Source organism: Larus michahellis, chromosome 3 (genome assembly GCF_964199755.1).
Source record: "Larus michahellis chromosome 3, bLarMic1.1, whole genome shotgun sequence".
In the NCBI taxonomy this organism is placed as follows: domain Eukaryota; kingdom Metazoa; phylum Chordata; class Aves; order Charadriiformes; family Laridae; genus Larus; species Larus michahellis.
In genome coordinates, this window is record NC_133898.1 from 71,710,882 (window position 1) to 71,723,839 (window position 12,958).

At 36.6% G+C, this 12,958-nt stretch overlaps 1 protein-coding gene across 10 annotated transcripts in view; it reads right to left on the minus strand.

The window, feature by feature from the left end:
* LAMA2 (laminin subunit alpha 2) overlaps window positions 1-12,958 on the minus strand; it is a 376,159-nt gene that overhangs the window by 80,447 nt on the left and 282,754 nt on the right. For all 10 annotated transcript variants that reach the window (XM_074580763.1, XM_074580762.1, XM_074580760.1 and 7 more), the window contains 4 exons: window positions 11,270-11,412; window positions 10,643-10,741; window positions 5,580-5,691; window positions 966-1,128 (listed from right to left, as the gene is read on the minus strand). In XM_074580763.1, the coding sequence (XP_074436864.1) occupies window positions 966-1,128; window positions 5,580-5,691; window positions 10,643-10,741; window positions 11,270-11,412 (517 nt within the window). The remainder of the gene's footprint in view (window positions 1-965; window positions 1,129-5,579; window positions 5,692-10,642; window positions 10,742-11,269; window positions 11,413-12,958) is intronic.

Sequence of the window (12,958 nt, forward strand, 5' to 3'; positions counted from 1 at the left end):
CGAATTATGGGAAGAAATACTGTACTGGTAGGATTTTCAGAAAATGATCTGGTTTATAAAGTGTAAGATAGGCAGTGTAAATCTGATTCTATACTATTTGGAATTCTTAGCTAATCTTGTATTCTATTTACATCTCCTTACAGTATGCACGCACCTGATAACTGATATTTTCAGGCCTGAATACCTATATCCCAAACAGTTTACCGAGCCATCACAACTTCAATGGACTAAGTAGCTGCTCGGCTGGATTACCTGCTGGTTGTTTGCTCTGGAGAAGTGCTAAGCAAGCCCTAGCTCTAGAAATACGCCAGGTCTGACTGATACAGACATAACAGACTAGCAGAATTTTAACTTCAAGCCAAATATTTTCCTGGATTAAGTAAATTTTCGGCAATTTACAAAATGCTTTATAAATATAAAACCAATATAATTATATATGTATATATACTTGGGTTTTTTTACTGGTAGCTAAATAACCAAATGGTGGGCAACTGTGCCACTGAGTTGGAATATTTTGATATACACTACTCTATAAATGGCAAAATACATCCTTTTGAATGACTGTGCTATTGGACAAACTTTGCAGACTGATAATATTTTTATTAGACCAATTAGTTTTCCAGGAAAAAACCCAAGCTTCTAGACAAGCTTTTTAGTACAAAAGCCATTCATCAGGTCTAAAGCAGAAGCTAAAAAAAACCTAAGAAGAATTGTTTAGAATTTGATTAGAAATGTTGCTGGTACCTGTGGAGCAGAGAAGTAATTTCCTAGGGATTGCTTTCCACATATGTAAGCATTTCCAAAAATGCAAGTGCTACATTAACAGATAAGAAGTATTAGACTTTGTTTTCCATCACATTTCTGTAAACCCCAGCTTGAAAACTTGATTCGAAAAGATGACAATCACATTTACAAGAGTCAGACATTATCACCAGGAGGCTGAAGCCTGAGGTCTCTCTACTCACTTTAACTCATCTTGAGCTATTCTTTCTTGCATATTCAGCGCTCTGTTTCTCAACTCTGCAATCATTCTTTCGGCCTCACTCTGCAGCTCTGGAAGACCCTTCTCCAAGGTCTCGTCATAGGTTCTGAGTGTCTCGTTCAGTTTTATAGCATCTTCATTTGCAGCTGCAGGGGGCCAAAAAATATTTATGTAGGAAGTTAGTAAATAAAAACATCAGAGGGGCTTTAAGCATCTGCCCATCAACTTTATCAGCAAATGGAATGCAACTTGTACCGGATATTGCTGTTGTGAAATATAAAGGATGGTTAATCCAATGATCAGTAACAAATGAGAACATGTTATATGCTTCCTCAAACCTTTTATTATAGCTTACTTTTAAGCACAATAATTAAAGTGAAGAAGCCTTTATATCCGGTATAAGAAATATATTGCTCCCCTCCTCCTCCCCCTGAAAGAAAGAATTTGCACTGAACCTTCAAAACAGCAGAAGATAATCTGGTATATTGCTCATAGAATTAGAGGTGCAGGCAGTATAAGCAATGAAAATTAGATTTAAATTATTTTGGAGAACTTAAAAATATGTAATTTTTAGCTTTCAGACTTAACAGTGCTAGGAAGAATAAATGATTGGGAGATTTCGGAAAAAAGGAGGAGAGTGAAGAGGAGCGAAAGACACCCACAGATGTCTAAACCCTCTCATGTGGTTTAGAAGCAGATTCCCAGAAATGGAAAAGAAGGGTATGACGGTTGGAATATATGATGGTGCACTATAAATGTATTATGTGTTTGGAACAGCTGAATTATTCCTAACTGATAAAGCTGTACACATGGTATCACATTCAAGGACAGACTAAAATCTTTCTGCCATAGCACACCATAACGTATTACAATATATTTTTTCAGAAGCAACTAGATCATTTACAACAATCAGCTCCATCTTCAATTTTTCAAAGTACTGCTGCCTTTCCATAGGCACAGGGCTCCCAAGTAACTGATTTCTCCAGAATAGCACAGTTCCTGGTTGTGTGGATACTTCTGAATGTTTTAAAGTAAATCTTTAATTGAAGAAATTAAAATCTGTCTTCCAAAAATTCAAATAAATTACTATTTCATCTCCACATTGTGTAGGTTTAGAGCAACTTATGAAGAAAATTCTAATCCAATGATTTGATTTGCTGGTGAGAACTGAGATTTTGATCTTTAATCAAGAGTGATTATATGTGGGGTAGTGAGGACTGGAAAAGACCACACTTTGCTTAAATGGATCACGGATTGCTTATGCTATATATCATTACTAAGTTACCTCGGGCCAGGAATAAGCATATATATATTACGGTTTTTTTAAGTCTGGAATAAATAAATAGTAATTTAACCTCCTTGAATATTTACCTTAAAATAGAAAATGGATATGTTATCTCAGCTTTTATTAGGTTCAGAAAAAAATATACCTAGCTGTATCTTTCTCCTCCATTCTCCTCTTCCCATAACAATCTTTACTTTCTAGTCTTAATATACTGCAAACGATCAGAGTCCAGTGGTGGTAAAAGATTTGGGTGCACTGACATAGACGAATACAAGGAAGTGCAAAGCTGGGGATATTCCACAGTTAAGAGGGAAAACTAGTTACAGGTACTCAGAAGTTCAGAAAGTCAGTAATCAGTTCAGTAGAAATGGATCAATGGCCCAAGTATGGTCATTACAACAAATCATGACAAACTTCTCACTTGTAATAAGAAGCTTTTATGGCTTGAAGAATGCCTTGATTCCCTGACATTTAGGGAGGTATCTGTCAGATCTACAGTCATGTACTTCTGAGCACTGCCTTCTCAAGCATTACTTTCAGTCAATGGAAAGTAATAGGTCCTTTCATGGCATTTCATCCTGAAGTTGTTGCCTACTGGCAACAAGTACTAGAGAGTCACAGGTACAGTCCTGCATTCCTAGAGATCCAAAGTACTATAACTTTCAGTAACCTATAATCTAGGGATGGGGACAAAGAATGGTCATAAAGAATACGTGGAAACTGGTTGCTCATTTCAATCAGAACATCATGAGTGGACATAAAGTCTTTAAGGAAGAATCTAGAAATGTCTCATACATCAAAAAAAGCAGAGACAAAGTAGGTATAGGGCCAATATGCAGTTAAAATGCCTTCAAATTTTAAAATAATCTAGGTATGGCACCATCCTAAGGAGAAAGTTTTTTCCTCAGTTTTTGAAAGATGGTGATCTTGAACAGGAAGACAGCTGAGGATGGCAAAAGGATATAGAAATTATCACAACCAGAAGAAGAACATTTTGAAGAACTCAAGCCGGAATGGCCAGAGAACTGCCATTCTAGAAACCTGAAAGATCTGGTGCATGACATTGCAAATCCAGCAGGAAGACCATTTGACTGAGAACAAGCAAATGTAGTGTCTGTTTTGAAGAAACGTGAATTCCACTAAGGCCTGAGAACTTGCTTTGGAAGTAAGTGGAAAATAGGTTGTGGAATAAATGAATGTGTTTCTATTTTTTTTTCCTAAGGTAGCACATGTCAGACTATAGGGTTTAATAGCAAATCCATTTGAATATTTTCATTAACAATGCTGGGGAAGGAAAAAAAAAAAAGTCTACTGAGAAAATATGCTTATGAGGAAAAGTTCTAAGACAGTCTTAATAGAGAAGGATTGGAATGACATGCAGAAATAACTGGGTGACCTTCAAAACTGAAGTAATCAGACCGGAGGGAGATTCAATATTAGAAAATACAAGGGTTGTGAAATAAATAACAACAGAAATTTCAGCTGTAAACTGTGATTTTTCCAGTTAGATATAAGGTATGAATGAGAAGAACGTAGAACGTTATGAATCTCCAATGGCACCCAGCTGTGAAGAAAAGGAAATGCTAAAATGCTATCCCAGAATGTATTAGAAGAGCTGACATAGGCAGGTTTTACTGTTACTGAAGTGCAAGACACTGAAGCAACCTCGTGTCAATGCTTGTTACCTGTGGTCATGAAAGATGAACAAAATTTTGAACAGAGAAAGTGAAATTATATGAAGGTAAGCAGGAGATTTGGGAGAATAATCTTATAAAGTGTTTTAGTCTGGAGAAAAGGGGGCTGAAGGGGAATATGATTCTTCTCAATGAACATAGTTGGGGCTGGGGGAAGGAGGGGAAGCACGAGGGAGAGGAAAAACCCTATTTGAACTAAAGAACAAGGCTAGCAAAAGAACACAAGATAATAAACTAAACATGAATATTTTTAGCTGGAAATGAGAAGGTCTGCAGTTATGCAGGGTTCCGAATCTGCCTTCTGTTCAGATTGTGTGTATTTGTGGGAACTACTTTGAAGATGAAGGTTAGAAAGTTTATGATAACAGGGGAACGGATGCAGCAACTCAGGAAGTATCTTTCAGTTCTGTACTCCTGTATTTCGTCTGTTCTGAAAACGTTAACTTGGCCACCAGGCAAACACATTGATTTTGAAGTCTTTGTCTACTTCTAAGATACCACATACATTTACTGCACCCCCTCAGCACTTCTTATTGCTAAACCTGTCTGAGGAAACTTTTTTTTGGGTTACAAACACTAGGCATAAACTCTGTGGAGCAAAAAATTGGTTTAGCCCTTGTCATCCCAAATTCATCTTGATATATGAAAAACCTGGTCTTTTGTTTAAAAAAATTATTGAAAAATCGCTTACTTTTTCTTGTTGCTTTCCCCACATTTATTTCATGTCAAAGTTGTATGTCCTAAAGATATCCTAAATTGCTGTTCAGTTCAGCTACAGGGCATGTACTGGGATGTGTTACATGAAAAGCAATATAAAACATATTTTATAGCACTTGGACAAAAGTGAAAGCTTTCCCTTTCAATGAAATGGACCTTCAGAAACATAACTACTGAAATCAGTACTGTAGTGGGAAGCTCTGAGGAAGAAAGAATAGATCAGTATTTTTCAAGTAAAAAACTTGCCTGTGATTGCCAATCATTTTCATATTTTACAGCCATTATCTTATTTAATAGCTTCATGTATTACATAGGTCTTGCTTCTCAAAGCCACCCACAATACTTTTGCTCACAAGTCTTTACTGCATTTGTAAGTGCAGTGAATCAGCTTGTGGAAGAGAGTTGGCTCCGTGCCACTACATAGGTAGGGTTAGGAGTTGCTTGCAAATTCCAAGCAGCAGATGTTCATTAACAGCAAGTAGTAATGTATTTTTGAAGTAATTTGGGGAAATTAAGATGAAGTGTAATGTACCAAGTGCTAAAATTACGTCTAGCTTTTTTACCAATACATGTTTTTAACTGCTTTGAAAATAAACAAAAGCTAAGCCATGCTAGTTACTTCATCATAATAGCTTTTCTTCAAATAACTGCAAAAATCCTGCAGAAATATACTCAATATTCCGCTAGTCTTTGCTCATAATTACCAATGCACTGTTTATATAAACTACACCCGTTGACTGCAAAAAGTCTAGAGATAGTTGACTGTAGTTTCTTCACTCAACATTTAAACCACATGACACTTCTCAGTGAATAAGCTCTTCCTCGCTGTCCCTCAGACCCTCTTCCCCACCATCCTTCAGTTTTCTTGAGAAACAATTGGCTTTTTTTTTTTTTCCAATACCTTCAGCAGCTTGGAGAATGCCTTTGACGAACCGTCCAAGAGATTTCGCTCTGTCATTAGTCCTCTCAGCATCCTGCCTGGTTTGCTCACCATCTGCTGTCACCTTGGTAGCCTAGTAATCCAAATTCAGGAAAAGTATAATTAATAAACAGGACAAGGCTACACTATGCGATATTCCTACTGGCTGAATCTATGAACAAAACTTTCCTTGGGCAAAAGGCAATCAATGAATTATTGATCAGATGCATGAGAAATGACATGCCCTGTTCAAGTACACAATTAAATTTTATTATCTTTTCCTTTAAATGGAAATTGGAAGGCTTTATTTTAGGTTCTTAGAAACCCTAGTTATGTGCAACAGCACACAAAGAGAGACAGGATGAAATTTTTCACTGAATTTGCTTAAAGAAACGTTGTTTGGAACCTTTTAATAGATTCTTCAGGGAATTCTTTCCACAGTTTCACAATTGCGCACTTTTCGATTGACAAAGTGCAGCAGATATCATGACCTCTTTGCTTCCTCCCCGAAGGTGTTCTCAAAGAGACAGTTCATGCCAACAAGCAAGAAGAATATTAAATCAATACATTAATTAAACCAAGAAAGAGAGCAAAAAAAAAAGAGTTGTTTTTTACAACTCTAATGCCTGAAGATGTTTGTTTATAACATTGGGGTGCTCAGTAAAATTTTAGCTTTGTGTAACTAAATGCTTCATAATTTTATTGAATCACAGCAGCAGCAGGATGAAGACAAATGTCTGCTGCAGATCTGAAAAACATGCTCAGGAAAGGAATCATCTGAAGACATTCTGCTTAGCTCTCAAGGTCCCTATTTACAAAATGGACCCATTTTTATTACAAAGAAGCTGACCATTTCAAGCAACAAAGCTTTTCAAACTGTATTGTAAAGCAAAAAAAAAACAAACGCAAAAAACCCCATCAGTTTTTTCTTTGAGGATTGCATTCCCAAGAAATGTCTCAAAGCAGGGCATTATGATCTTTCCAATCTCTGGGAAATGGCTAGAAGGTCAATAATTCAAAATGAGCTTAGGTTTTCTCTGACTTGAGCTGTAGAAACCGTTTTCTCAGTTACGCCCCCCCCCCATACATATTTCAGTAATAGTCAAAGAGAAATAATATTGCTTTAACACATTTATTTTTTCGTCATTAGCTTCTAGATGGAAGCCCTCAAGATACAACAGGACAGCTGGGTTTCTGAAATGAAATCCCTGGCATTATACCACTTACAGCTTTGGTCTACTTCCGAGTAGTTACTCTGAAAGTAATTTATATGAAAATGGTTCAGGTAAATAGAATTATACAGGGAGAATTAAGAACCTGTACTGTCTGGGGGGAGTTAGTTCCATTTTCATCTCTATATCAGTAGAAGAACAAGGATTTTCACATTTATACATCTTTAATTATGCTATTGTTTCCTTCCTCTAAGATTTACAAAACCCCTTTACTTGCCTGGATGCAGAACTAAAATGTTCTAACAGTGAGCTGTAAGAGGCATTTAGGATAGGAAAAAGGCAAAAATACACAATGGTCTTGATGGACCACTGCTCTAACCCAGCTTGGCATTTCTGATGTCATTTTATTCTTCATGTAATTGAGAACTACCTTATTATTTATTGTCAAATCGTCCACAATCAGCCTTTGATTCTTTGTGGCTTATTTGCTTGGAATTTTCACATTCACTTTTATTATATTCTATAATATTTCTAAGTCCTTTACTGTTAATGGTGTTTTATAACTTATATATACTTTTCTTAGTTTTGATTACTTTTTCCATAATCATGTTAATTTCAATTGGCGACTTTAATGTCTCAGTATTTATGACTGAATGGCACATACTACATTTTTGTGCACATTAATCTGTCATCGAACAGTTTTCATTTCCTCTCAGTGACAGTTCTCTTTAGTACCGAAATCCCATTCAGCTCCTCTGAAGGCTTTCTGTATTTTGCCATAATTTGCTTTGCTGAAAAATAACCTTTTGCTTCATTATCTAGTCTAGCTTTAACCCCATAAACTGAATTAAATAGCAAACTTCCTTCACACTCTACCTAGCCATTCCATGTCTAATTAAGTCTTTCCATTTGTTAATAAAGCCCTACTAATTTTCTATATATTCAGTTTACTACAATTTACCATTTCTATAAGGTCCGTTTTCAGCATCTCCTAACAGTTAAACAGTCACACCAAACTCTTTCTGGGGGAGCAGTAAGGGTCAGGCAGACTGGACTCAGGGCAAGGGTTAGGAATGAATCTTCAAGAAGTCTGGACACAAATAAGTCTTTTTGGCATAAACAAGATCCTTACCATGGGAATCTAGTAAAGAAAGTATCAGCGAACCTGCTTTGGTGATGTCCACAGCTTATACTCAGTGATGAACGTTCCATGGAAGGCCTTGTCCCACTTAGCAACTTACACTATTGGCAAGTATTAGCAATTACACAAACATTTGTGGTTTTGTTTTGTTTGTGAGATCTTAATCAAGCCATAAGAAACTCCTCTGGATGGCATCTGGAGGGGAGCCCTACCGGAATTTCTCCAGCTAGTGAGCTGCAGACCACAGAAGGAGAAGTAAATACAGACCTCACTGTACAGACAGAAGTTCTTGGCTCTCCCTCTAAATGCTTCCAACTATGGCAAACTAAGAACTAAGTTGCCTCTGCTACTACTATCAGAAATTTTTGAGCTTGAGAAATTCAGTGGTATGGGAGAAATGAAAAAGTTTACAAAGTTAAAGCAGGCGTTTCAACCAAGAGCAGTGACTCTGATCCCTGCCTTTCGTGAAAGCTCTGAATGTACCTAATTAGAAGGGAAGAGGGGGTTTTGACTAAAGGTAGTGAACTGAAAGAAAGTGAAGAGTTTGAGGTCTGCCTCTGCCGGTAGATGTGGGAATGTGCATGCCAACATGTAAGAATGTAGTTAGTGTGAGAAAGACGTGAGGATCTTCTGTATAGAGGAGTGAAAGAAGGAAAGAATATGATGGGGGGCGGGGAGGGAGTACTGCACTGATGTAAGAGATCACTGGTTGAAAAGAGACCACAAGGAAGCAAAAAACCCAAAGGTTTTGTAGACTAAATGCTATTGTCTTCTACGTTTTATCCTAAAATGGCTCCAAGTGTGAGCCATTATATGGTTTTCAGCTATGTCTTCTTGCCACCAGCTGCTAGTCCCCAAATTAAAAAACCCAACTGCAATCCAGTTAAAAAATTTCTGTAAGAATAACTGGAAATCATAAGGCTACTTAATCATTGCAGTAACAGAAAACTGCAGAAAGGGAAGCGGTGATAATTTAGCCAGCACACTAAATCCCCTAAAATCACACCTCCAACCTTTTTCCTTCCAAGACTAGTAAGTCTACAGAAGGTCAGAATTTGCAACATTATTTTAGGCCATCTCCATGGGGGATTAAAATTTATTTCATTTTTGGTGGGGGCAATTAGAAAAGCATACTAAAAAGAGCAACTATGCAAAATAAAATAAAAAATTGTCTTAGCCTAAATTGACAAATCTTAATAAAAGAAATTACATCTTCCCTGCTTGTAGGGCTGTCATGAGTTAAAAATCCACCTAGACTTAAAACTGCCATAGTTATTTCTGGCAGAAAAATAAAAAATCAAACAAATGTGAAAAAGCAAGCTTTCTTTATACTTACAATAAGAGTATGTATAGATACCTGTGTATGCGTGTGTATAGACACACACATACACACATACATATGCAAGCACACTACAGATGCTTTCTTACCAACTACCCATGATTTCATAGGTTTTTTCATAGGTTGAAATAAACTAGTTTCTCTGAGAATTTTGGTTCTGTAAACCACGAACAATTTTAAGACAGGATGTTAAAACTGTATGGGGTTTAGGTAAATTCTCTCAGGTGTATATTCATAAGTACAGTAATGCATGTCTTTCTCATTTGCCTATTTCAGTGCAGGGGAGCACAACTCATGAACATGATTTTTGTTAGTCCGCCATATTAGTATATTTCGGGCAGCTGGATTTTTATTGCGGCTGGTCCATTTTCCTATTTTTTCCTCCACTAGGTGGCACAATTTATATTATTTTCTTAGACAATGTCTTTTACTGACCAAAATAAGGTCTATATTGAAATAAAACATTCCTAATAAAAAGAGTAAATAGCACATCGATTGAAACCCAGAAGACTCTCACTACCCTCATAAATGAAATATAGAACACATATATTTAAATAAACTCACACACCTTGTGCATATATTTGACTTCTCCCTTTAAATATTGTCCCCATTTCCATTACTTCATTCATTGACTCTTAATGAGAACTTGTTATTTGTTGAACCAGGACTTCCATTTTTAAATCCAAATTTAAAATTTCTTTAAAATAAGTGAATCAGGTTAGGCTTCCATTTCCTCTACAGCTCCCGGAGAAACAAGCCAGGACAACAGATAACCGAACACAGAAAATTAAACTGCAAAACATCAAAACTTTTCCAGGCTATTGCTATTGCAACAGGCAATCTTAAAAGAGAAACAGGCTGAGAACTATCTTGAGACAGTCAGACTCAGGAGATTTGAAAGGGAATATGAGATGATGTGGCTGATGCAGAAAGCGGATAGCCTTACCAGAGACAGTACTAATGTTCAGAAGAAAAGGAAGGAAACCAGGCAGTTCAGTTTCTGAAAGCCTGAGCCAGTCAAAGACGTGAGATACTGTGTGGTATTCCCATGGTTTTGTTGCCATTATGTTTGTAACATAAGCTACAGCTGAAGTCATGGCAAAGCCCATAAATGCTATATCAAGAACTCTTTCCTTTGCTATCAGCTTTTCCAAATGCTCTGTATGAGTATTATAAAGTTTTCTTACATTACTATAAAATTCTGCAGAAAATATATCTCAATACATCGGCCCACAAAAAAGAGGTTGTTAGAGGACTCACTGCCATTTCAAACATAGATTGAGAAGCATCTTATAATTCATCTATTCACTCATGTTTAATTCATATTCAGAAGACTTCCGTCATTATGCAGCCTTAACCAAACCCATAGACCCCAACGTGATCATAGACTTACTCTTGTCAGTAGTTCATCCATTTCTGTCACCAGGGTATCCAGATTTTCTTGTGCTAGCTGAAGAAGTCTCTCTGGTGCTCGCTGAGGTGAAAGCAAATGCTATTAGGGAAGAGAGGAGAGAGAGCGAAAATCTGTATTTAATGGATCTCAGTGCTTCCAAATATTGTAGAGAAGCATCAAAAATTTCCTTTTCATTACAGTATGCAACTACCTTTTGTCATTGACTCTTGTGTCACACCCACCCAACATATTTTTCTCAGGAATCTTGACAGCTTTACCTAGTTTAGTGGAGAACTTTTAAGTATGGTGGGAATATACAGTATATAAAATACATAACTGCTTTATGGACCACCAGCATGAACAATATTTTATTTGTATACGACCACTTTTTCTATGCCTGCAGTACAATTCCTTGCATACATGTACACAAATTACTGCTGTGAGATTTATTTATTAAAATAAGTCAAAATTAATAACTGCAATAACTATTTATCAACCAAAGCAAGATTGCAGTAATAAAATCTTGAATTTTTCTCCTTTCCTGAATCTACTCATGGCTGTATGTTTGAACAGATTGAAGTACAGTTGTACTGAAGCCCTGTATGTATGTGAATACTGTGAACATACCTTTAATTCCTGTGTCATGTTCTCAAAACCATGCAATATTTTATATGGAGCAGGCAGTGGACCACTAAGGTTAACACTCAGGATCATCTGGTTTAACCGATCCAGGTCACTGAGAAGGAGTCCTGTGCATTCATCATCACAAGCTGGGGGAAGAACGGCAAAGCTTATTTATTCCTGCTAAATGTTTAAGATGTATGTTTGAGTTAGAAAATTTATGGCACACATAGAGTTCTGTGAGAGGTAACACTAATTTCAGATAATTTACCCCAAAAGCATAGGTTGGGAGAAAAAATGGAAACAACAACTAGGAAACAGGAAAGACTTGTTAATGGGAGACTTTAATATGAAACATGAAGAGCAAAATTAGCAGACTTACCCCAGAAAAATAAGAAATAATTAACGTTGGCCATTGTGGACTAGCCAATATAAAATCCTAAATTAGACAAGGAATTCAGATGAAGTCGGAGAAAAGTGGACAGGTAATTTGGAAAATCTAAGGAACACTTAAAAGAAGTATAGTGTGGTTGTGGATTTGAATGTAAGAAAAAACTAAAGAAATCTTATAATTTGCATACTTTATAGTCATATAACAGCATGGGCAAGCATGCTAAACTTGTGATGCAGACAGTAGAAAGAGTCTAGGTAAAAATACTGCTAGTTTTCTTTTAAGAAATGCTTTTCCCTACCTCCTTCCACTAACCAGCTTATAACTTTTTCATGTATGCTTCCTTTCTTGCAAATATTCTTTAGCATGAAAAATACTGGTGTGCTCTGCATATATCAAAAGGAGTTTGCATTTTCCTACCTCTTGCTTTCTATTAACTATCACAAGAAATTCTCAAAACCTTAAAGTCTTGTATCATTTATGTTGCAGACAGGAAAATTCTGCATCCTTAATAACAGAGTTGTGGGAATGCCTTTCTGTTCCCCTGCATAAAGATGCTACACAGGACTGGCAAACCTAAACAACATCTGAGGAGATGCAGCAGACTGTGAAACAAGGAATTCATGGTGATGTTAAGAGACATGGAGGGTTGTACCTAAAGTTTTACAAGTACGTAATTATTTCAGCAACACTCCTGGGCAGCTCAATGACTAAAAAAACCCCACTAGACAACACGTATGTTTCTGTAGAAAAAGAGAAGTAATTTTCAACAATTACATTTTTTTCACCCCAAAATTAAATCTTTTCTGTTGTTTAAAGTCTTCACAGTTATCTAAATGTCGTACTTATTCTGTAGGTTGGCTGTTCCATATAGCAAGGAGTTGAGTCAAATACAGAGAGACGAAGAAAAATGAATACTACAGTTTAATACACCATGAAACTCATGTGATGACTGCAAAGGAGACAAGACAGATGCTGGATTAGTGCAGTAAGAAGTGGGTGCAGAAAGCTAGATCCTGTTATTTTAAGTCTTCCTTTTGCATTTCCACGGCTTCCATTTGCAGACTTCTTCCTCCTATTTCACAGTATTTTGTTACATAAGCTGAACTGCACTAGAACTTCTCTGCATTTGTTAACTGTGGGCATACTACATTCTGGTTTGTATTTCTATGTGAAATTGGGAAAAAAAAAAAGGCAAAATAAAAGCTTATTACAAGCCCAGCTCTTGACATCTGTGTGCTTGCTTTTAGAAGTCTGCGAGAATTAAAGGAAAAGCAAGTATTACAGCCAACCGAATGTTTTAT